A 26,619-nucleotide genomic window follows, 5' to 3' on the forward strand; every position below is an offset into this window, starting at 1 on the left:
ACTTCTAAACTGGATGTTTAGAGAAAGATGAGTTTAAACACTAGATATAGAATAAAAAAGTGAGTAGAAGTAATGTTTATTATTTGTGTATTGTACTGGGCTATAGTGGAACAAAACACCTGGCATCTTGCCAGTGTCCCTGCCATTGGTGTTTGAAATATCATGGAGTAGGGAAAGCAATTTTATGGAACTCATTGGTCCTACCAATCTGAGCATGTAAAAGCACATCCTGTTAAAATCAATATTTTTATCATATTGAAGTAAATAGGTGTGAGCATCTGTAATCTTCCTCTCCTCTGGGGAGCACCTGACTTCCTTTTTTTTGAGAGTAAGGATGAATTGCCTGTGCATTCCTCCCTTCTGGCACTGCAGATTAGCAGCTCAACATGCTGCAGCACTGTGCACCAGAAGTGGTGCTTTAAATAAACATTGCCAGTGTTGGAAGTGACTTGCATATGGAAGCTTTAAGATATTGGCTTAGCATAAGTGTAAGCATACACCTACAAGTATAATTTGATCACTAAATTGTTCCATTGAAATTTGTAAAGTAATTTTTAATGGGAAACTTCAAATGTGGTTATCACCGGTGTATTTAGGGAAAGACTTATTAACTAAAAGGTGGAAAATGTGTAAATTGCACACAGTAAGACTCTGTCTGCACTGCATACAGCAATTTACATAATAGCTTTCTTCCAATCACAACATTTGTAAAGAATGCAAATCTTGGTGCCATTTAACTCTTATGATGGAAACCTGCACAAATGAAGCTTGTATCATCAATTGTAGTGTCAAAATAACTGCTAACCATACATGTTCAAAAGCAAAAGCATTTTGTCACTTGATAAGTACATAAAACCTGAAATGAATTATTCGTGTGCACAGGTATTTTGACAAAGTTCAAGTACTGTGTGACATAAGAGAAATTTGCATTTGTATAGCACTTTTCACGACCTCAGGGTGCTCCAAAATACTTCAGTTAATGAAGGCTAAGCCCTGTTTGTAAGTAGCAACAGCCAGTTTATGCACAAGTTTCCACAAACAGCAATGTGGTTGTGACCAGGTAATCTGTTTGTGCTGTTGGTTGTAGGACAATTATTGACCAGGACATCTGGAAGAACTGCTTTGCTCTTCTAAATAGTTCTTTTCCAGCCTGTTCAAATTTGAGTCTGCTTGTTACTGTAGGTGGTTCAGTTTGGCCAGCATCAAGCGTAAAGGAAAAGGCAACTCTTGAGGAATAAGCACTTCAAGCCAGAGGAAATGCTAGCACTTTTCCGTAATACGATCCAGCTCTGTTCCCTTGATTCAAATTTTTGCAGCTGCTGTTTGGCTGTAGAATTCCCCATTGTTGGCGAAGGCATCTCCAGATGAGTAATCAAGTAATTCCACCTGATATTGACCAAAACCAAATGGTACTGTGGCTGTTCATTTTTTCCAGCAATGTTTTGTCACTAAAGATGGGAACAGAACCACCCCTTGAGGTAGTGAACCTTGGGAGGAACTAATAAAATATAAATGGATATATAAGTAAATCTGTTTTTTTTTGGTTAGAGGAATCACTGACCCTAAATATCTTCATTCTATTCTCTTTTCTTGGACAGATCTGAAATGCTGTCCTCTCGCATATGAGGATCATATTGTCTGAATTTCCTTGGTGTTACTTCTAGGACGTTACCCTGGGTAAATAATTCAAAGCCAGATGCATGCATCTTATGGAGAAAACAGTATGGATAATTGGAAAATTTACTTGCATGATTACCTTAAACAATTTGAAAGGTAGTGGGAGGGGGTAGGGAAACTGGGGATATTGATTTGTTTGGAAAGAAACCAGTTGGCTGCAATATCATTCTCAATTGAGCTTTCCCTTTGGAACTGATAGACATTTCTTCTGGATTCTTTAGTGGAGAGTCTGTCTACAGCTGTTCATTTTGTAAGGCAGTTTGATTTTGTCCAACATCTAGTTGGGCCTGCCTCTGCTTTGAGAAGCGTTTCCAGGGATGTTATACTTTTTATTAATATAAAGTTTACTTTGGGCCACTGAATTTTTTTTTTGCAAAGTAATTTATGACTTATTAAAATAAGGGCACTTGATTACAGTAGAATGTATTTTTCACAACTGATTTGCATGCCTTAATATTTTTGTCACTTAATACATAATTCTCAATTACCAAAACAAAATCACAGCATCAGATTGGAGTCTGGAAAGTCACTCTTTACCTAATGATGTGAATATAGTGGTTGCATTTCCCCCTTAGTCCCTCAGTATTGTAGTTCTTTGAGAGAAATCTTTCTAGAATGAGTATGGAGACTTTTTAAACTGGATCCATGGAAATCTAATACTGACTTTGTAGCTTTTGCGAGATGATTTCAACTGGGGAAGCTTAGTAATTGGCCAGCATTTACGTGGGTGAATTTTCAAATGGCATAAGTGACTCTTCTGAAATAAATATATTAGTGAAGTTACTTAACTGTGATAAGCTATAACCAAGAAGTTGTTAGTTAAGGCAAGTTCAAAAGGCAGATCTGTTATTTGCTTGGCTAGGATTGTGCGTAAACTGAGGAATCTATCTTGCAGTTCAGTTATTCTCAGTTTCCTGTCATTTTTTTGAGACATTACTGCTTGCCAAGTAGTTTTTACTGGTAACTTATTGACCCTTCCCCTTGCACCACCCAAAAATAAATGACATGTATAAGCAATCTATAACAGTTTCATCATGTGCTTTTTCTCCTTGTAAGTAGGCAGTAATTGGAGCCATATATCATTTTCCTGGTCTGCTGTAATTATGTGCAGTAATATTGTTGTAAAATAGCTTTGTATCCACCTTGAGTTCAGTGAATGCTTGACTTGCCACCAGTGGGATTGTCTAATCTGCTTTGCAGATGGAATTTAGAGCCTGCTAAATTGATTTACAAGATGCATGGCATTTTTGCAACTCTACAAGTACTAGATAGAGAGGTTTTGAATGTGGATTTGAAACTTTTGGTACATCTTTGTAAATAAGTACATATATTGGATTGCCTGCTTTCTATAAAATGTCATGTAATCTTGTTGATTGCAGCTAAAATGATTTCGAACATACAAGCAGGCTGTCACGAGTGACATCTGGTATGCCACACCTACATTATGTAATAACTTAGTTTTGCAGCAAAGCAGCTTGGCCTTATAAGGCAATCTCCTTGAAGCATTACCTGGGAGTGGCTGTTGCGGGTCAGTGTTATCTGCATGACTGAAGTTGAGTCAGCTGTAAAATCATTTAGCTAAAAGGTGACTCAATACTTGACCTTTTCTCATCTTCACTTCAATCATGTTATGATACCATATAGGAGCGTTAGTAAAAATTTCCTGCCCATCCCTCCTTTAGCTTCTACAAGAATATGTAGATGCACATTGATGCTAGGTGGTAGACCATGTAATCCTGCTGTGCAGTAAATATTTCACTGAAGATAATGTCATTTACAAAAAACTAGGTATTTATGTTGTACAAATAATTGAGGAAGTGCACATACACATACTTTGTGCGTACAGTCAGCCTGCTTTTGTAAATAAGGCACTGGGAAGGGAAGTAGACTATTGGAGGCAGGGAAAAGACACTGAACAAATATGCTCTTTACCCACTGCCACTGCAAATTTTAGTCCTCTAGCATTGCACTGCAGATTCTAACCTCTGCATCATTTTAACAAATTTAAGACTTTCTCTAATCTAGGACATGGTGGAAACGTATGACCCTGCAAGTCTAGATATCAAGCATATGAATTGCTGCAGGAGAGTGGTACAGTAAAGTGGTTCAGTTGGGAGGTTGAGGCTAAGTGTACTATTCAGGTCAAGCAGTATTAAGAGGCTAGTGAGGGGGAAGAAAAAAAGTGAAAATTCAAGGGGGAGGGTAAGCTGGGGAAACTACTTGAGAGTGAGGTGGTGGGAGAAATTGGATGAATGTTAGGAATCAGCCTTGGTGAGGCTAAAATGTGACCCAGGGCCTGAAAATCTCATTGAAAGATGTGTGTTTCAAGGGATGGTGAGCTTGTGACCTGTTGCCTGAAAATTACCTTGTAGAGGGAGAGGGAAGCCAACTAGTTCTTTTAAAACTGTTGTTGCTGAGATGGGTAAGTGACCTATGCATGAAAGGCATCCTCGATGGCTGGGATTTTGGGAGGAAAGAGCTAATACAAGCTGGTGCTGTGATGGTACACAGACAGGAGAAGAGCTATATGGAGGGCCGATGTTTTAACTGTAAGTTGCAGGGTATAACCAACTGGCAAACCAAGCAACAGTAGAAGGAAAAAGGTGAATAATAATGGACACAAATCAAATGTAACTCAGTGAGCGTTAGGTATGCTCCACTGGGAGTAGACTCCACTGAAAATGTGTACTTTTGATCGAGTGCTTGAATAGAAAGATGAGGCCTATGAATCCTAATCTATACAGTAAATCTGAAATGTGGCTCGACAATATGGCTTTGAAAAGCACTGTTAGAATCACTTAGATGGCAATTTCTGTTTAGGAGTAGGAATTTTGGTTCAGAAAGAGGAAAATGCTACCTATTAATGTTTGAAGAAATACTGTTGGAGTGAAGTTGAGCCTGGGCGTGGATAACATATTAATGGTGCACAGTTAATTTATCACAGTTGTGTTAAGTGAGCGAGGGAATGCCAAGCATATAATTTGAATGTCTAAAATCTTTAAGCTCTAGGTAGTCTAGAAAGACTGTTTACTGGACTGAAATATCCTAACTAACCAATATTGTACAATAGTGATGCTACAGGTTATTGTAGTTTATTGATCCAACATTAAAATACAGGGCATAGAAAGCTAGTGATCCAGTAACCGGAGATGATAAGCAATGTGTCGTCGTCCTCCTCCCTCCCCCACCACCTCCCTGCCCAAAGTAATTCATTGCTTTTTACTATCCCTTTTGAGTTACCTTTTTTGGATTTATGCACTTAAATATCTGTTAAACTTCCCATCATTGAAATGAATAAAGGACATGCATGGGTGATTACAAACAGTTATATCCAGCTGTTCAGCGGTCTTCAAGATTGAATGCAAGAAATTTGGCTTGGCCGCTGCTTCTGTATATTTTTCAAAATCAACATTCACTTGCCCTTTTTAGTATTTACATGCTGATGTAGGTGACATAGGTTAATACATGTCATGTATAGTTTATGCATAATGTCTCAAATTGCACAATTGTGGTCTAATGTCTAATATCCAATTTATCATAGGATCATGGTAATTTTCAGCTGTGAAGATGGCTAGTTAACCCATTGTCTGCTGTCTCTTTGAAAGAATAATCCAAAACTAACTTCACACTCTGCTGTATCCATACAGCTCTGTATATTGCAATGCTCAAATGCCTGCCTATTCTTGCCTTAAGATTAAAAATCTCTGGCTCAACTGCTTCGTGTGGCAAAGCATTTCATGCTCTAGCAACTCCCTGCATAAAGAAATTTCTCTGGTCCCCCTCTTCATTCTCTTTAGTAACTATTTTAAATTGACTACTGAATTCCATCTGAGGGAATCTTGTTTGCATCTGATCCCTTCAAATGATCCGTGCTTAACTAATTCAAACAGACCTCATACCAATAGACCTCAGCAGAAGATGAAGAGCTTAACTTCCAAGCAAATTGACTTTTTTGTTTTGGGAACTCAGCAAGATTTGATATGTAAATCTTTTGACATTTTCATGTATAAGCATCCTAGCAAAATTAATATTGGAACAGTTGCCTGACGAGTTGTCTTTTATGAATATAAGGTCTCAAGTATGAAGTTGACTTATTTTTGAAGGTGCTTTATCTTCAATCCATTTGATTAGAAGCTGCAATAATCTGTTTGAAAGCATAATACTGCGGATGCTGGAAATCTGAAACAAAAACAAAAATAGCTGGAAAAACTCAGCAGGTCTGACAGCATCTGTGGAGAGGAATGCAGTTAACGTTTCGAGTCAGTATGACTCTTCTTCAGATCTAGTTGAAATTGTTTTGTGATTATGTCCAAGTGAAAAGTACAAGAATCTGTGAACTTGGAGATCAAAATTGCATGAAAGACGATATGCAGAGGCAGCTGGAACTGCTGGGAAACAATCATGTGTACAGTATAATGGGAGAATTGCAATGGAATTTCTTAAATTTGCCCCTTTTTTGTTTTGGTAAGCCAGCAAATATGACTTTTGGTGTTTGGTTCTTCCCTGTTTATAGGCTTTTGTCATTTTGAGGTTTATTCTTGCGTGTTGCATTTGGAACTTATTTGCAGAAGGTTCATTGCGGATATTAGGACAGAGGAAGCTGTTCAATAGAATATAGTTTTTATTAACCTGGGGCCTTGCAGGTCTTGCATCTTTATCAGTCTGAGCTTATTTACAGATATAGAGCATAAAACTCTTCAACAAATTGTTTTTTCATGCAAAACTACACAGACTTCAAATTAACAGTTTGGTTGAGCCCTGAAAGAGAAACTGTGGGAAAAAATTTGGAAGTCTTATAAAGGTCTGCTAATAGCTTCTCTTTATGCAGAACACACCCATAAGACCCACTGCCTCTAAAGCAAATACTTCTAAATTTATACTATTTTAGCTTGAACTCCAAAACCATGGATCCACCTCATTTAACAAATTTTAAACTTGACCACTTGCCCCAGCATACAAGAACAAAAAGAGAAAACTCGGTCCTTCAGGAGCACTTGCATTATTTGACAGTCACTGCTTTTAAAGCTCCAGATACGGTTGCTATTTGTTTTGCCTTTAATAAGGAGCACCTGCTGGTTTTTGACTAGACGCAGTGGTTAGGATAGCCAAATCGTAATGGGGGTTCCAATTAATAATGGACATTGGCTTATGACCAGTGGAGTTGTAATAGAAAGTAACTTTCTTTGTACAAGTACCCTTTGGACTTCTGTATATGGAAAGTTGTGTTTTTTCAGATCTTGGCTTAAAAGCAAAGTTAGTGATTTCTTAATACAGAACATGACTACTGCTGAAAGTTAGCATAAGTTAGAAATGGATTTCTCCAATTGTACTGGAATAGTAGTGATCATATAGTGGACAGGATTATTTTGATATCTATTTTTCACAAGTCTAAGCGTGGATTTAATGCAATGTTTTTAAATGTTAATTGTTTATTGCTGTATACAGTGCCTCAGTTGCTCTGTACTAAATCACTCTTCACTGGGCAAGAAAAACTTGCTGTTTGCCAGCTTGGAACCACCTCTTGTACAATAACACTGAAGGAAAATAAATTGTAATTGTAAACTGTCCTGTACATACATGTTCATGAGTACCTGGGCAGTGAGTTGCACTGTGCTGCCTCCTTCCTGGTTTGGCAGCGATTATAGATTCGCCCAATCCTATTCATAACCAACCCAGTGCTGTCCATAACCAACAGCCCCACATGTGGATGACTGGATAGAAATAGGACACCCAAACAGAGGGATACCAGAGGTCAGTAATAGCACTCAACTGCTCCTTTGGCTGAACATGAAACTTGAATCTTCCTGATTTCTATAACTTGGCCTCACCAAACAATGCTCCTCACTTGGCTAAACATAGATCCTTGATTTATAAGCTGCCTTATTGAGCTAATATTGCTGAAGTACCACTGATTTGCACAATTTTACATCTGGGCAAGTATTAGTTGACATTGTCAGACTTTCTGTACAGATGCTCAAAAAATGTTTCATTGCTTTGAGGAGTTACTCTTGAAGTAACAACCTTGATTTTGAAAATGCAACTCAATAACATGCTTAAAATACAAGGATACCCTCAATTTATTAGGAGGGTTAGTTGGCCATTTGAACCTGTCTCGCTGTTTGATCAGGTTATGACTGTTCTGAAACTCTCCAAAGATATGGAGTATCCTTAATCCATATCCTTTGATACCCTTCAGCAAAACTATTATAGTCTGAACTCTGGCTGTTGTAGTATCCACAGTCTGAGAGTGGATAATGAATTCCAAATTTCTCTAGTGTAAAAGTGCTCCCTGATTTTGCTCCTGAATGGAATAACTTTAATTTTAAGACTATGTCCATTTGTTGTTTCCCCAGTAGAAGAAATATGGTAGATGCAAAGAAACTATTAAATCCTTCAATGATCAACATTTCAATCAGATCATTCCAAAGAGGAGAAAAGATAAGTTTATGTAACTTGGCCTCACCATTTAACCTTCTCAGCCCTGTATTTTAATAAATCTACACTGCACCCCTTCTCCAAGGCCAATGCATACTTGCTGATGTGTGGATCTGAGAACTAAATACTTTCCTCTAGTGGCGTTGGCCCAAGGCTGCAAACAATTGAAGCATAACTTTCTACCCTTTGCCTTCACTATATAAAGCAGTTGAAAGATGTACCTGCCTGCTGTCAAATCTCTGCTCCTCTACAGTTCTTAGTTTCTCATCATTTGGAACATATTCCAGTTTATCTATCTTGGGTCCAAAGTAGGTGACTTCACACTCATCCACATTAAAATGCATTTGTAATAGTTTTTCCCACTTACTCGACCAAAACTGTATCTTAACCATGTTGTACCTAGAAAAGACCAATGAATTAGTGGTAAAGCTACTTAACATCTTCAGCGTCATTAGCATTTGCTTTCTATCATAAAACCCTCCTTGCATTTCAATGCAATAGTCACTCATAGGATGCTGTACCAGTGTGAGTAGTGACGTGGCAAAATTGCCATGTGGAATTATGATCTGACTTGACACAATCTTTACTGCCCTTTATCCAATCAAGAAGTACAAAATATCCTTCCTAAATTTTGTGGCTCCTGAACACTGCACTTCAAGGTGTGGGTGTGTGCATGAGCAAAAGTATGCAAGCTGTGCTGGATACACTTGTAAGAACTAAAATCTGTGATCTCAGCACCTAAGAATGTTTGAGTGGAAGCTGAACAGTCTAAGTGTAGATGAAATGAGCAAATGATCCTTCTAGCTGTCTGTAAATTATAATGAATGGCTTGAATTTGCTACATTTTCTGTTAACAGTTGCATTCCTTTTGTTTGCTCTGATCTGATGGTGGCTCTGTTTTGTAAGGATTAATGTGTACACATGCTTGCCTGTATGAAGAAATTGCTTGTGTAGCCATGGGGATTTACTTCGAACATGGTTCATAGGGCTGGTGAGTGTTGTTTGGAGCACTGATGCTCTAACGTGGTGTTCTTTGCAGTTGAATTTAAGCTGTAGAACAGTGTTTGGTTTAAGTTTGTTGAATTTAACAACAAATTAGTTGTATCATTAATTCAGTTAACTGTTGATCTGTAAATTTTTACCTATCACATATTTAACTCCATTCTACTCCTTCAAATCTCACCCTGCCACTCAAAATTCCTGGTTATAACTTTGGAGTAAAGAAGTTTATAAATGATATTCTGGGTGGAAACTCCATTCCCTTTCTCCTTCCATCATAAGGCCTTGCCACATCTGGGATCTACATACTGTCTAGGGCTAGGCCATCTCCAACTTCCTCCTGTTTTTCTTGTTATCAACTTGTCCATGTTTGCTTCCATTCTACCACTGACCTCCACTTGCAAAAAAAAATCTGTCTCCCAACTTAAGCTTGAGCTCAATGAGGCATGATTGATCTGGTTGTGTATTGCCATATTCATCTTGATTATCTTCAAAATAATGCTGTTCCCTAGTCAAATGAACTCCCCTTCCTTGACGTACTAGCTGAGAAATCTACGAGGGGATTCTCTATCATGGTTTACTGCAAGCTACCTTTACTGAACAAAATACATGTTGGGATTCTTATAGCTCTACATGCTATAAGAATGGCTTTATCAGCAACCTTGTAAATAGGGCCCAAGCCATTTGCTCACCATGCAAGCTTGATTCTGAAGTAGGATGCAAAGACATCCTGCAGGGTAATGGCTACCCTGATTTAAGTCATAAACGATAAAAACAAAAAACTGTGGATGCTGGAAATCCAAAACAAAAACAGAAATACCTGGAAAAACTCAGCAGGTCTGGCAGCATTGGCGGAGAAGAACAAAGTTGACGTTTCGAGTCCTCATGACCCTTCAACAGAACTAAGTAAAAATAGGAGAGGGGTGAAATATAAGCTGGTTTAAGGTGGGGGTGGGGGGGAGAGCAGTGGGGTAGGGACAAGCAAGCAGTGATAGGAGCAGATAATCAAAAGATGTCACAGACAAAAGAACAAAGAGGTGTTGAAGGTGGTGATATTTTTAAATCTATACCTTTTTATGCCCTTTTAGTCTTATTTCACCCCACCCCCACTAGAGCTATCTGTACCTTGCGTGTCCTGCCATCCATTCTTAATTAGCACATTCTTTTAGATAATATCACCAACTTCAACACCTCTTTGTTCTTTCGTCTGTGACATATTTTGATTATCTGCTCCTATCACTGCTTGCTTGTCCCTACAACCAACACCACCCCCCCCACCCCAACCTTAAACCAGCTTATATTTCACCCCCCTCCTATTTTTACTTAGTTCTGTTGAAGGGTCATGAGGACTCGAAACATCAACTTTGTTCTTCTCTGCCGATGCTGCCAGACCTGCTGAGTTTTTCCAGGTATTTCTGTTTTTGTTTCTGATTTAAATCATGTTGTATATCATGCAATCTCATGAACGGGCCTAAGGCCCTGAAAAGTGCCCAGTCTACCAGAGATTACCCTGGAAGAGCAAGGTGTCTCAAATATTTGACCAGTGAAGCCATCTGTTTCATGTTGTTACTATGCAGTAGTGGTGTTCACCACTAACAGAATGCTGCCATCAAACCAAAAAGATGCTCTGCCTATCACACAAATGAGTAATGTGGTATATGAATTTCAGGGCCAGTGTGATGCAAGGTACATAGGCCATATACCCCAAAGACTGGTGGATCGTATCAAACGCCATGTCCCAGCTGCTGTTTGCACTGGGCAGGGTACAGACTGTACCCCATACTTGCAAAACTCAAAACAGTGTGCAACGTTGTGTGATTCTACAATTGGACAACATTTGCTAAATAATCCTCAGTGTGCTAAGAATTACACTGACAAATTTAAGATGGTCAGTCAAGCTCCTGGTGTGGTGCATTTGCATGTACCGGAAGCTACATATATTAATACACAGGGTCCTGTTCTTTGCAGACAAAGGACATGCACGTACATTGTGTCTGTTTCAGCTAAACAAAACAAGTGACAGCCTTTTGCTAACTCTGGTCAAGGCATTGCCCTGAGGAATATCAGGGTCAAGCTGCCTGGTTTAAATTTCAAACAATGCTTGGCAGTTAAGTGTCGGTCACCATCAGTGGTGCATTCTCCATGGCAATGCCATTTGTCAACCAATCAGCACTCTCTTCTCACACAGTATAAATTGTTGTTTTCCCCCTTATATTGGGCTTCTTGCGAGTGTCCTGATGAGTACAAGACAAACCTCAGTCATGTTTGTTTCTTTCAGCAATACTCTCAATTTCTTTCAGCAATACTCTCAATTTGCTGACTATAACTGGTGCTCCAATGAGCACTTTGCATTCTCTTTATTTTTTGCTCACTTTTTTGGAATTCTTGGGACTGTTTTAAGAAACTAACAAGATGTAGGTGATCCCTTATTGTGCATATTCTTGATCAGTTTCACTGTATAGCTGTTTAGTACATAAAACTGATAAGATGCTAATTATGTGCTGTCGGTCTGTGATTGGCACTCATCTGAGGTTACAGTAATAAATGAAAACACAGTTCTCCTAGACTCTAGTCTGCATTTCTCGCCAAAAATAATCAACCTCAGAACTGTACAGAGACTGTAGGATTAAAATTAAGTTTCCAGAAGTCATTGACCTATGTGGAAAGTTGTACAAATCTGCAGACCTTAGTTAAATGGGTTTATCTGTTTCAATAGGGCCTTTGTGCATTTAACTGTGGTAGCCTATAAGTGGCAACAATGGTTAAAGACTATTGAGTTGGAAATACTTATATTGTGAAAAATTTACAGTATATACAGAATTTTGCCAGGAATTTGGCACGAACCACTTATAAAAAAAGATGGAGGCACTGGAGAGGGTGTAAATAAGTTTAACAAGGATGGTAGCAGAACTCAGCGTTATACCTATTAGGAAAGGAACAGGCTGGGTGTCTTATTTCTAGAAAAGAGGAGGCTAAGGAGGTTACCTATTAGAAGTACTTAAAATTGAGATTTTGAAAGAATAGACAGTGTTTCCACTTGTGGGAAGAAGAATTGGAGGCTCTCAAAATAAATCACTAAGAAATCAAATGAGGAATTCAAGAGAAACTTTAGCCAGAGAATGGTGTGAATAGCTAAAGGAAAGTTAATAAGCACATGAGGGAGAAGGGAAGAAGGTTATGCTGATGGTTAGTTAGGAAGGATGGGAGGAGGTTTTGAGTGAAACATAAGTACTGCTTGGACTGTTTGGGCCAAATGGCCTGTTCGCTCTGTATATTCTATGTAAAAAGTCCATGTGCATTGATATTACTTTCATCTTTGGTGCAAAGGCTTTTTGGACTTCAAGATGAGTCATGTGCTGTGAGCTTATAAACCAAGGGACTATTTCTACCATGTTCTCTGGTGAATGTCACATTACAGTTCTGTAGATCATAAGTTACCAGTAGCACCATGGCAAATTGAGTCATAGTCGTAGAGGTCTATAGCACAGAAAAAGGTCCTTGAGTCTGTGCCGGTCAAACAAGTACCTAACTATTCTAATCCCATTTTCCAGCACTAGGCCCATTGCCTTGTATGCCATGGCATTGCAAGTGCACATCCAAAAACTGCTTAAATGTTACGAGAGTTTCTGCTTCAACCATCCTTTCAGGCAGTGTTCCAGATTCCCACCACCCTGTGGGTGAAAAAATTCTTCCTCACATCCCCTCTAAACCTCCTGCCCCTTACCTTAAATCTATACCCCCTAGTTATTGATCCCTTCACCAAGGGGAAAAGTTCCTCCCTGTCTAACCTAACTGCCCTTCATAATTTTATACGCCTCAATCATAATTTTATACACCTCAATCATGTCCCCCCTCAATCTCCTCTGCTCCAAGGAAAATAACCCCAGTCTATCCAATCTCTCCTCATAACTAAAACTCTCCAGCCCAGGCAACATCTTGGGAAATCTCCTCTGCACTCTCTCTAGTGCAATCACATCCTTCCTATAATGCAGATTCCAGAACTGCACGCAATACTCTAGCTGTGGGCTAGCCAGCACTTTAGGCTGGTTAGCATAACCTCCCTGCTCTTATATTCTATGTCTCGGCTAATAAAGGCAAGCATCCCATATGCCTTCTTAACCACCTTATCTACCTGTCCCGCTACCTTAAGGGACCGGTGGACATGCACACCAAGTTCCCTCTCATCCTCTGTACTCCTCAGGATCCCACCATTCATCGTGTACTCCTGTGACTTTTGTCTTGCCCAATTGCATCACTTCACACTTATCCGGATTAAATTCCATTTGCCACTGATCAGCCCATCTGACTGGCCTGTCCGTATCCTCCTGTAATCTAAGGCTATCCTCCACTATTTACCACCCCATCAATTTTTGTGTCATCCACGAACTTGCTGATCAACCTTCCTACATTCAAGTCTAAATCATTTATATATACCACAAACAGCAAGGGACCCAACGCTGCTCCCTGTGGAGCCCCACTGGACACAGGCATCCAGTCACAAAAACACCCCTCGACCATCACCCTCTGCTTCCTGCCACTTGGCCAATTCTGAATCCAATTTGCCAATTAAACTTACTAGGAAATTGACCATTAAAGCTGCTTGATTGGTGCAAAAACCTAACTTGCCTCTCTTCTTGGAGGAAATCTGCCATTCACATTAGTCCTGGCCTACACATGACTCCACTCTTGCAACGTTGGGTTCATTTGCTGTCCTCTGAAGTGTCTTAAGCCATTGAGCTGTAAGAAACTTAGTATGAAATAAGGCTCATCATTTCCATCTAAAGGCAACTAAGGATGGATCATAAATGAGCTCTGGCTCACATCCAAAGAACAAATTGAGAAGCTTAAAAGTCTTGAAGTAAAGTGCTTTGAAATGTTGAGGTAGTGAAAGTGCTATATACGTGCAGAACCTTTTTTTCCAAGTTGCTTGTGGGAAAATAATCCACATGAGCAGGGATTAGAAGTTTTGATCACATGGGTTACCACCTCACGACTTAAGCAGCAACAGGAGTACCTTAAGCCTGCTCTGCCATTCAAGAAGCTAACAGCTGATTTACCTCAACGGTGCCTTTCCACACTATTCCATTGGTATCCAAAAAAATCAGTTGATCTGATTTTTATTTACTCAACAAACAGCATCCACAGCTCTCGGGTGGAGAATTCCAAAGATTTGTTTGAGTGAAAAAATTTCTCCTTATCTCAGTCCTAAATGGCTAATTCCTTATCCTGAGACTGTGACCTAGTTCTAAGCTCCCCAACCAGGGGAGATATTCTCCAACACCATCTTGTCAAGCCCCTTAATTTCTAACAATGAGATCACCACCACTCATTTTTCTAAAGGCTTGGGAGTATAGGCCAATTCTACTCAATCTCATATGACAACCCCCTTTATTCCAGGAATCTGGTTGGTTAATCTTTTTGCTCTCCTTTTAAAGCAAGTATATCCCTCCTTGGGCATGGAGACCAAACTATATATACTACTCCAGGTGTGGCATCAACCAGGGCCCTATTTAATTGCACATTGATTTCTTTACACATGTACTCAGCTCTTTGCAATAAAGGCCAACATGCCATTTGCTTTCCTAATTGCTTGCTGAATCTGCATGTTAACTTTTTCTTGAAAAGGACATCAGGACCCTCTGAATATAACCTTTTCCAGTCTTAATTAAAAGATTCTATTTGTTTTTCTTTCCACAGTGGATAACTTCACACTTCACCATATATATCCCATCTGCTACATTCTTCGCACTCAAGCTGCCTATATTTCATTGCAGCCCCCTCTGCATTGTCCTCTCCAGTTGACTTTCCCACTACATTTGTATCGAACATGTTATGTTACACTGAATTGTCTCATCTAAGTCACTGATAGAGATTGTAAATAGCTGAGGCCTGAGCACAAATCCTTGATACCCTGCCTAGTTACAGCAGCAAACTTGAAACTCTTTATTTCTCTTTTTGTTTTCTGTTAATTAACCAATCCCCAATCTATGCTAACAGAACCCAGCTTTGTATAATAACCTGTTTTGGAACCTTATATTGAATGCCCTTTGCAAATTGAAATACACTACATCCATTAGTTCCATCACCCTGCTAGTTAGACCCTCAAATAAAGTAATTTCACTTTCATAAATCTGTTACTATCAAATATGATTTTAAGCACTCCGTTACCATGTTTCTATAAATTCTAGCCTTTTCCCTGCTACTGAGGTTAGGCTAACTGGCCTATAGCTTCCTATTCTTTCTCCTTGCTTTCTTGAATAGTGGGGTCATATTTGCTACCTTCCAACCCACGGATTCTGTTCTAGAATTTAGGGAATTCTCAGATCAAAAACAGGGCATCCACTATCTCCAACCACCTCTTAAAACCTTAATGCAGGCCATTGTATAATATTTAATTGAATGCATGTAGAGGGCAGCAATTTCACTTGAGCACCTATATAAAGAGACCATTATTGAAGCTGTGATATGGTTAAGTTGCAAGATGTATGCTTGTAATGTTTCATTTTGAGAGTAAATGTAAAACTGAGTAAAGATTTGATTCCAGTACTATCCTTCACCAGATCACTGCCTGGTCCAGGGATTTGTCAGCTTTTAGCCCCAATAAGGCAATAGCACCATAGAAATTAAAATTCTTCATTTTCACTAGTCCCTTGGTTGCCCACTATTTCCAGAATTGGCCTGAATATGGTTTTGTTTGTTTTGCAGACATTTACTGCATGGTGCAACTCTCATTTGCGGAAGGCTGGGACCCAGATTGAAGTAATTGAAGAAGATTTCAGAGATGGACTTAAACTTATGCTGCTACTAGAGGTGATTTCAGGTGAGGAGGTGCACACTCTGCAAATGTGAATATTAAAAAAAATGTTTCAAGCCAACATGTCTTTTCACCCAAAGATACAAGAATGCCTCTTTACCACTTTTTAAAAAAAATGGCCACAATTTTTCCTCCCCCTTGCAGTTTGAAATATTTTTATTTTCTTTTATTGACCTCCTTCAGACTGGCCTAAAAGCTGTTGAAGTTGATATTCTGAGGGAATTAACTTGATGTGCATAGTTGAAGGTAAATCATGCCTAGGCTTGTTACAATGTCATGTTTATGCTGTCAGGCTTAGGAGCTCCAAGTTCAAAGGATGTGAGCATTTCCTGTTTAAGCAAAACTTAATCAGCAGAAAAAGATGGTAAAAGTTAATCTTCAAATATAAAAACATGATTCCAATGTTAATTTTTTACAACTCTTTACTCTTAAAGGTTTGTCTGAATAATTTCTGAAGCACAAATATCCAAAACTTGCATTCCATGATCATTTCATTAGCATTCACTTGGCCTATAATTGCAATGAAAGCACTCAGTCAATGCACAATGCAGCCTTTAAAGCATTACTTAATTTTTGATATAGGCGGGAGAGCTAACCATCCAACAGTAGGATTTATAATCACTTAGATCATACTTGTATGGCAACAGTGTGAGCTCCACAATTTAAAACATGCCCCATGCAGGGCAAAAGAACACCTCTTAAAGATTCAGAATATCCAGTTGGTTTACTGTTTTTTAGAATTGAATTGTGAATATAATTTCTTCATTTTGAAAAGTGAAGATTTAATGTTGTTGTTCATGACATTGTCAGTGTAAGTAATAATCCAGTTAAACTAAATACCAAACCTGGACTCTGATGCAATATAATTTCATTCTGCTTCTGGGATTTTTGGAGTCTCAATTTTTTTTAAAGCAGTTTTTTGTAAGGACTTGTTGAACTTCATTTCTTTCCTTTTTCTGGATGGTTCAGTGAGTTTGCATACTTAAGTCAATGCCAAGATAGCTGATCTTGGCCAGTTGTTATCTGCACACCCAAGGGAAATATTGGCCAAGTTCCTGTTCTGGGAATAGCAGAATGTTAACAGTTACACTTGCAAAATGGCCGCTTTGAGGCAATGCAAGCTACCTTACACAAATATTAACCGCAGCTCTTCAGGGGTAGAGGGGAAAAAATAGGAGCTAGGAGAGAATTAAATAAATTTCCTGTGATTCTTTACCACCCATGTTGCATAGACAGAATTCAATCCATGAGGGTTTCATTTTTCTTTCTTGCAGGATTGGTTAGCAGGCTTTGGTTTTTTTTTCCTTCCACTTCCCCATGTCTTGAAAATGTTAACTTTTCTTAAGTTGGGTCTCATGGATGCCTTCCTATGCTTGTGGCTGTCGTTGTTTGAGCTTCAACGATTTGTATTGTCAGACTTGTTTGGGGCATCAGAGCCAAGCTCGAGCCTGTCATGGCTAGTTGTCCGCATTTACATAATTCTAGTTGGGGCACTGGATAGGGATCATTTGTAGAAATATTGCCACCACAGCTGAGGTTAATTAACTTGGCACAGTTTGGGGATTGAAGCTGGAACCCTCTTGTATAGTTTAATTCCTTGCTGAATAAACTATTTCAGCATCAGATTCTGCTCACCACTTTTTTTGAGCAGGTATATTTGAATTGTGATCATATTTAACAGATTTGATATGATGTTTTTGAATAAACTAATCAGTGGATAAAAGCTGGAATCTGCTTGTATGCAAATGTTAATGCATACTCCAGCATTCCAAAAAGTGCAGTCAGAATAGCTGAGGGGATGTTCTGAAGTTTTTTTCCATCTGTCCAAATATCCTGGAATTTTCCTGCTGGTATCATTCTCTGATGCCTAGGTCTTCACTGTCCTCTTCACCATCAGCTTTACCTATGAAGCTTCCAACCCAGGCAAAGTCTTAATTTTGAATATTGATGGTATTAGTTTGCAAGACTTTCATGAGTTTTCCCACTGTTGCTGCTTGTTTGCAGTTATCTATGTTATGTTAATTCCTTGTTCATTTTTAAACCATCAAATGAACGATCTGAAACTTTTAAAATCTTAATGCAAGTACTACTGGAATTTCAACCTAAAGCAGGTTCTCTGAATTATGGCTATGTAATTTCATGCAAAATAAAAGCAAATATACAAACTTTTCTTGGTTTAGGAGAGCGACTACCTAAACCAGAGCGTGGAAAAATGAGGGTGCATAAAATAAACAATGTCAACAAAGCGCTGGATTTTATTGCAAGCAAGGGAGTGAAGTTGGTTTCCATTGGAGCAGAAGGTAAGAAAAAGTATTTACATGTATGTGATTTGTCCATGAAGAAATGGGTTTTTACCAATTTGCATGGAGTTGGATGTGTTCATTAATCTTTTCAAGAAAATTGTTTCTTGATTTTTAGTTAATTTAAAATTGGACATGCAGCCCAGACAATGGGGCTTGCCAGTCATGATGTTGAATACCAACCCTAACCATGACATACCAGGTGACTTTTGGCTCCATATAGCTTAGCATATTATTTTTTTCCATCGTTCTCTCACCCCTGCTCTTGTTCATTCATGGGATGTGGTTGTCACTGGCAAGGTCAGCATTTTTTGCCTATTTCTAATTGCTCTCAGGTGATGGTGAACTGCAACCTTGAACTGTTGCAGTCCATGTGGCGTAGGTACACCCACAGTGCCATTGGGAAGGGATTTCGGGGCTTTGACCCAGCAACAGTGAAGGAATAGTGATATATTCCCAAGTCAGGATTGTGTGATTTGGAGGGGAGCTTGCAGGCAGTGGTCCCATCCGTGTGCCTGCTGTCCTTGTTCTTCTGGGTGGTAGAGGTCATGAATCTGGTGCTGTTGAAGGAGCCTAGACGAGTTGCTGCAGTGCATCATGTAGATGGTATAGTCTGCAGTCACGATGCACCTGTGATAGGAGTGAATGTTGAAGGTGGTGGACGGGTACCATCAAGTGGATTGTTTCCTTCTGGATGGTGGTGAACTTCTTGAATGTTTGTTTGATCCTGGAGCTAAACTCATCCAGACAAGAGGGGAGTATTCAGTCATATTCCTGACTTCTGCTCTGTGAATTCCTTTGGGGAGTCGGGTATTGGCAAATGGCTCTAGGCACTAATGAAAGCATGTAACTTGTCCAAGTGGCCATTCTCATGTAAGCTTAAACGGTATACTTAAACGATATTCAGCTGTGTTGTCATCATCCTACTTGATCCTGTTCTCATCATATTGTCACAAATGATCAGAAACCCTGATTTATTTCTGTTGTCCTCTTGCACTGAGAAGCCAGTTGTATAACTTTTATGATCATTCTCACTAAAATTGAACATACCACTTGCTAAGAATGAAACACAATATCACTATGCTTACCAACTAAATCTCCTGGATGCATCTTTTATGCATTTTTGGTATCTTGATTATTTTTAACTGTAATTGGCTACAGACAAAAATTCAGTTAAGGTTGCAAGTAATTTCTATAAAGTGTAACTGGAGGGGGAAAGAGGAGCAAAGCTCCACTAATCATGTAAGACTAGATTTTTTTGATCACTGTTCAAGGATTTGAGCTGCTGACTTCACTAATTAAAATGGGTGCTGAATTCATACCTCCTGCCCATGTGAGAATATGCTCTGGCTTAACTATTCACTATGCCGATTGATGCCAGTTTCTGTTGCCTAGAAACCAGCTAATACATCTCTCTTCGAAGCGGTTTCTCTGGAAGTGGGCTGGAACGCACTTTAAAACTAGTCGCTGTGACTTACTAGCCAGTAAAGGCAACTGTAGGGAAAACTAGTTAATATTATACAAACGCTAGGATGACACCAAAACAATTATCGAATAAAGTTAAATCTCAAACTATTATTGGTTATTGAAACATTTCGCAAGTTTAGTCCTGTATGATTTCCAGATGTTTTTCTGAAACTTTGAATACAATTTGATTCAAACTGGAATGTATGTCTGTGTGTCAAAGTAAATTACTGGTGCAGGTAATGGTTAAGTTACAGCTGTAAAATGTCAGCAAAGTGAACAAAGTAATCTGATTTTACATAATGGTCTAACAGTGATTTATTGACAATATATTTTAGGCAAAAACCTGTAATATCTCATGTCTGGATTTTTGGATTGGAGGGTGATTTCTATATAGACTGCCCCTTAGCAGTGCCAAAAATGGAAGATAGGCCTTGCATTTCTGGAGCACATTATGCAAACTAAATATAAAACTCTCAGTTCAGCCCCAACCGAAGTATTGTATCTAATTCTGGGCATCACACTTTAGGAAGGATATGAAGGTTTTGGAGAGGGTACAAAGAAAATTTGCTAGAATAGTTCCAGTAATGAGTAATTTAATTATGTGAGTAGCAATTTGATATTATAAAATCATGATGGGTTTAGATAATTAAATACTTCTAAAGGCTAAAGGATCGACATTCAGAGGGCACCAATTTTTAAGACGGTTAAAAAAGAACCAGGAGTAGTGATGAGAAGCATTTTCATGCAATAAGTTAGGATGGAATGCACTGCCTGACATCATTGTTCTTGCAGCCACAGTGACGGGCAGTGTTTTCTTAGTCTAAAATCTCAAAGGATGTTGCTTTCAACAATGCAGTCAAATGCCATTTTAGAATATGTTCACGTTAGAGTGAAGCCAGAATAGAGTTTTCTTAATCTAATACAGATGTGACAGACTATTTTTAGCTATAATTCCAATGTTTGTTTTCAACATGCTTACTGTTCCCTTTCCTTTCTGTTGAGCTAAAACTGCTTCAGAATGCATGTTTTATTTCTGGTGTAATTGAGCCAGAATCAGGCTTGATCATTCTTGCATTATGAACTTGCGTTGCACTGTTTATTAGATTTCCTTGAGTTTGGTTTGTTTCTCTGCAAACCGCCCCCCTGCCCAAGCAATGCTATTCTAATATGGGATGGTGACCTGTTGCAGACCTTTTTAACTGTTGAACTGAATACCAATGTTTAACTATCCATCTGGAAAGCCTGCTTTTCTCTACCCCTCTAAGGTTCTTCATATGGGAGTGGAGAACATTACTATTACATACTTGCCAAGTCCTGCTGTTCACAGGTGACATCCCTGTGAAACCTCGCAATGGCAAAATCGTGAATGGTTAACCTGCTTTTCAATGGGAGTCAATTAGGTTCCAGGAATGATGGGGGCAGCATTGGTCTATGTAGTTACTCTACAGCAAATTGTGGTACAGCACCTGTATACAACAGATGGTGGGGGACGCCTCTGAGCAATACAAGACATGGGGTGGAATTTTACAAGCCTGTTGCGGTAGGGGCAGAGCCTCAAAATTGGATGAGCCACTCAAAAGTCTGACTTTGAGATTGAAAAATCCTGCGGGCGGGAGGGTGTGTAAAATTCTCCCCGTGTATTGGAAATTTTAAAGAGACAATTCTCATTAAAGAAGAAAATGAGCCGCCTCAGAGCTGGTAGACAAAATTGGTGAACGTTTCAAAATTGAACGGAGCTGTTGTTGTAGCTCTGGACTGAGAGATTTGGACATTTCCAAGTTATTCTCTCCGTTTGGGCTGCATTTCAGCTGCAACCATTCCGGGCACCATGTCTCACCTCTGTCAGAAAGGTGCTCTTTTTCAAAAAAAAGTCACATGTTCATGGTCAGGACTAATGGAAGGAATCTGCTTCCAGAGACTTCGACACCATTTCCCCAGTAAAACATGTTGAGTCTCTGTTCCGTCTTCACAGAATCTCTCAGTGCAGAAGAGGCCCTACGGCCTATCGAGTCTGCACCGACATGTGAGAAGTACCTGACCTACCTATCTCATCCCATTTACCAGCACTTGGCCCATAACCTTGAATGTTATGATGTGCCAAGTGCTCATCCAGGTACTTTTTTAAAGGGTGAGGCAACCCGCTTCCACCACCCTCCCAGGCAGTGCATCCCAGACCGTCACCACCCTCTGGGTAAAAAAATTTCCTCCCACCACCGCCCCCACCCCCCAAAATCTCCTGCCTCACCTTGAACTTGTATCCCCTCATGACTGACCCTTCAACTAAGGGGAACAGCTGCTCTATCCACCTTGTCCATGCCCCTCATAATCTTGTACACCTCGATCAGGTCGCCTCTCAGTCTTCTCTGCTGCAACACAAACAACTCAAGTCTATCCAACTTCTCTTCATAACTTAAATGTTTCATCCCAGGCAACATTCTGGTGAATCTCCTCAGCACCCTCTCCAGTGCAATCACATCCTTCCTATAATGTGGCGAACAGAACTGCACACAGTACTCCAGCTGAGGCCTCACCAAGGTTCTATACAACTCCAACATGACCTCCCTACTTTTGTAATCTATGCCTCGTTTGATAAAGGCAAGTGTCCCATATGCCTTTTTCACCACCCTACTAACATGCCCCTCCGCCTTCAGGGATCTATGGACACACGCCAAGATCCCTTTGTTCCCCAGAACTTCCTAGTGCCATGCCATTCATTGAATACCTCCTTGTCAAATTACTCCTTCCAAAGTGTATCACCTCACACTTTTCAGGGTTAAATTCCATTTGCCACTTATCTGCCCATTTGACCATCCCATCTATATCTTCCTGTAATCCAAGACACTCAACCTCACTGTTAACCACCCGGCCAATCTTTGTGTCATCCGCAAACTTACTAATCCTACCCCCCACATAGTCATCTATGTCGTTTATATAAATGACAAACAATAGGGGACCCAGCACAGATCCCTGTGGTATGCCACTGGACACTGGCTTCCAGTCACTAAAGCAGCCTTCTATCATCACCCTCTGTCTCTTGCAACTAAACCAATTTTGAATCCACCTTATCAAATTACCCTGTATCCCATGTGCTTTTGCCTTCTTTATAAGTCTCCCATTTTGGACCTTGTCAAAGGCTTTGCTGAAATCCATATAAACGACATCAACTGCACTACCCTCATCTACACAACTGGTCACCTCCCCAAAAAATTCAATCAAATTTTTTAGGCTTGACCTCCCTCTGACAAAGCCATGCTGACTATCCCTGATCAAACCTTGCCTCTCCAAGTGGAGATAGATCCTCTCCTTCAGAATTTTCTCCAATAGTTTCCCTACCACTGACCTGAGACTCACTGGTCTGTAGTTCCCTGGCTTATCTCTACAATCCTTCTTAAGTAGCAGAACCACATTAGCTGTTCTCCAGTCCTCTGGCACCTCTCCTGTGGCCAGTGAGGAATTAAAAATTTGGGTCAGAGCCCCTGCGATCCCCTCCCTTGCCTCCTTCAGCAGTCTGGGACACAAATCATCTGGGCCTGGAGATTTGTCCACTTTTAAGCCTGCCAACACCTCTAAAACCTTGTCACTCCCTATACCAATTTGCTCAAGAACCTCGCAGTCTCTCTCTCCTCTCCCCCCCCCCCCCCCCCCCCCCTCGAGTTCCATACCTTCATCCTGGCTGCTGTCTCCACGAGGAAAGAAACAGAAATAAGCTAACATTGTTCACGCGATGGGCAATGCGGCATACAAAGTAAAGCCCGGGTAAGCAAATACGTGAACAAGGAAGTTGCAAAAGGCAGGACTTTACTGTAACAGTATGTCAGTATTATGGAGCACTTAGGAACAATTTAAGGACATAATGTGACTCTGGATTAAAGAAATCCTCTTCTATAAGGATTGAGGCTTTCCTAATTTCCTCGTGATTCTATTGCACAGTTTGCTTTAAGTGGAGAGTTTGTGTTTAACCTGTAACGGAAGTGATGTGTAAGGATGTTCTATGTATCTTAGCAATATTAATTAATTGTGCTCCAGCTGAGATTAATTTATTTGCAGATGAAGAAAAGCTGCACAACTTTCAAATTGTTCATGCCTTTTTTTTCCCCAGAAATTGTGGATGGGAATGTTAAGATGACTCTAGGTATGATCTGGACTATCATCCTTCGTTTTGCTATTCAAGACATATCTGTTGAAGGTAAGAATAGATTTTGTTTCTGAAGCATGGAATCTTATTGTGACCATCTATGGATCTGAGTTCATAGCTTGATTATTGTGCACATGGGAGCTGAATTCTTTCTGCTACTCTGAAGATCATGCGTGGTTTTAGAATTGAAAATGAACTGTTTGTGGTTTGTTTCGGGCACGTATAAGCTACGTGTTAAAATGTCCCAAAGGGGGCTGGCGCAGTGGTTTACCACATTCTTAGTAATTTCCAGGACCTAGTTTAAAATCCAGCCTGGGCAGATGGAGATTTTGATTCTTTTGCCTTGTTAAATCTGGAGATTTCTAAAACTTTGAGATAGCTTCCACTCCATTCATGTTGAGAGAGCCCATTGGATGAGATTGTCCATACTTCGGTGTAAGTTGATAAATTTTTGTCAGACTTTGGCTGGTGCAGGATATGGAAAGAATTCTCATTGCCCTACAAAGGATGAAGGGAATACTGAGGGAACACTAGCAATAACCTTACTGTACAACTGACCGATGATTATTGTTGCCTCTAACTTTTATTGTCCTGTGTGCAGCCCATTTGTTGCAGTGCTCGGTACATTGTGGATTGCTGCACAACTTAGATGGAGCGTTACCCACATTGTAGCTGATGTAAATGCTTTACTTGGGCAATTGGTGCCAAAATGGAAAAGTATCCCTCTGCAGAATTCGCCAATTAAGCAAATTTGTATTTAAAACTGTTTTGAAACAGAAATAAAAGACCTTTTGAATTATTTTCACCAACAGGATCAAGTAACTGCAAATGTGGTTGAGCATGACGTGAGGATTAAAGATAATTGGCCTTTCTGACTGCATCAGACAGATTGATTAATTATCAGTTCTCTGAAGAAGAGTCATACGGGCTCAAATGTTAACTCTTTCTCTCCACGGATGTTGTTAGACCTGCTGAGTTTTTCCAGCACATTCTGGATTTTGTTTCAGATATCCATTATCCACAGTTTTTTGCTTTTATCTTATTTTATTAATTATCAATTGTTTTAAGGACTGGTGTTCCAGTGTGGATGCTGTTGTTTTTGCTTGTTTTTGACTACATGTCAACTGACATGAAGTTGATCTACATAGATTTTTAAAGGTTCTTGACACCTGAGAGGTATGCTGGTTGATCTTGTTTGATATCTTCTAAAACTAAACTTTCCACTGGCAGCAGTGTACAATGCTGAGAGATCACAGTTGTTGATCTGTAAATTCAGTAAGTAGTGGTTTATTAACTTGGGCACTGTAGTCATTGGTGAGTTAGTGATCTTTATTGTAGCTAAACAGGTATATCTTCCTACAATGAGACCATCCACATTCCAGGTTGAGAAATTGCTTCCCGTCAGGGTCATATTTCGAAGTAATCATTGTGAGCCAGGTGGTATTGAATGCAGAATGTCCTGTGGGGTCTGTAAACTTCAGAAAACCAGATGGTTCCAGGTAGCAATTTTGTTTTGTGTGCAAAGTTGCTAATCTCAGTGTATTTTTTTAAGGTGCTTTTTGTTCTTTGTGATATATGCTGTAAAGTGCTCTGGGGCTGCTTGAGAGTTCAACACTTCTGATTTGTTCCTTACTATTGCCAAAACCTTTTCTTTTCCAGAGACCTCTGCGAAGGAGGGATTGCTGCTGTGGTGCCAGAGGAAGACTGCACCATACAAGAATGTAAATGTGCAGAACTTCCACATCAGGTAATGGGTGCAGCATAGACTATCACCTAATTTTCTGTAGTGACAGGAGAAAACTAATTTGTGCTTGAATCGGAGGGACAGATTTCCAATAACAGAACTTGCACTGGTCATTTTTTTCACAACCAGTTTTGATGGTTGTCATTTTGACCTATTTGTTAAGTCTTTATCGATGCTCATGTTCATGTAAGCTCTGCAGCAAACTATTAATAGTTGCCCTTCATTTGAGCACTTGGGTGCACTTAACTTCCACTGCTGGTGGTAAGAGTGCTGTATGCAATATGCATTTCCTTAAACTTTATTTGCTCCCAAAAACAGGAAGGCTACATTTCAATTGTAAAAGTTCTTTTAAAAAAAAAAATCTCCAGTGTTTGGAATCGAGCACTCCTAGTTCAGTTGCCCATTTGGTCATTTTGGCTGAGCATGATTGTATCCATTGAGTTTTGACCTGTGCCTTAATTAGCCTTTTCTCTCTTACAGCAAAAACATGAGCAGCATCATAAATATTGCCATGTCAACATGTTGTTCCATTGTCCCAAACCACTTCCCTCTTGATTGCTTACAGTTAATGGTGACACTTCTGCATAATGTGGTTGATTCAATTGAACTGTTGCAATTTAAATGTTGCCACAAATAAAATAGAATGGCATTTAGCCCATTCCCACATAAAGGGGACTGACAGTTATTGCAGTTTTCAGTATGTATTGGATTCTGTGGGCTTGATTCAGCAGCAAAGTAAAACACTACATTAGATTCTCATTCAAGTTTACTGGTATTTTTGAAGACCATTTAGTCCATGGGCATTCTGTTTTGCAGAAGCTAATCTTTTTCCCTCATCCCTCAACAATCCTCCGGCTAGCCCTTTTCGTCTTCTCTCAAATGTTACCCACTTTCCTGTTAAGATGTAGTACTCTCTGACTCGACTGCTCCTTGTGCTGAAGATTTCTCTACCCCCAACCTCTGACAATTTTCAATTTAGGACTCCCCTACCTCTGAATTCCCAACAAGAGGAAATGGTTTTCCCTATTCCTCATCACCTTTTAACAGT

General features: G+C 39.6%; 1 protein-coding gene across 2 annotated transcripts in view; it reads left to right on the top strand.

The window, feature by feature from the left end:
* The window catches only part of LOC121272733 (alpha-actinin-1-like), a 108,325-nt gene that overhangs the window by 27,443 nt on the left and 54,263 nt on the right, over positions 1 to 26,619 (top strand). For both annotated transcript variants that reach the window (XM_041179512.1, XM_041179511.1), the window contains exons 2-5: positions 15,817 to 15,931; positions 18,106 to 18,225; positions 23,792 to 23,878; positions 25,487 to 25,574. In XM_041179512.1, coding sequence (XP_041035446.1) covers positions 15,817 to 15,931; positions 18,106 to 18,225; positions 23,792 to 23,878; positions 25,487 to 25,574 — 410 coding nt within the window. The remainder of the gene's footprint in view (positions 1 to 15,816; positions 15,932 to 18,105; positions 18,226 to 23,791; positions 23,879 to 25,486; positions 25,575 to 26,619) is intronic.

This window comes from Carcharodon carcharias, chromosome 34, assembly GCF_017639515.1.
Source record: "Carcharodon carcharias isolate sCarCar2 chromosome 34, sCarCar2.pri, whole genome shotgun sequence".
Lineage (NCBI taxonomy): Eukaryota > Metazoa > Chordata > Chondrichthyes > Lamniformes > Lamnidae > Carcharodon > Carcharodon carcharias.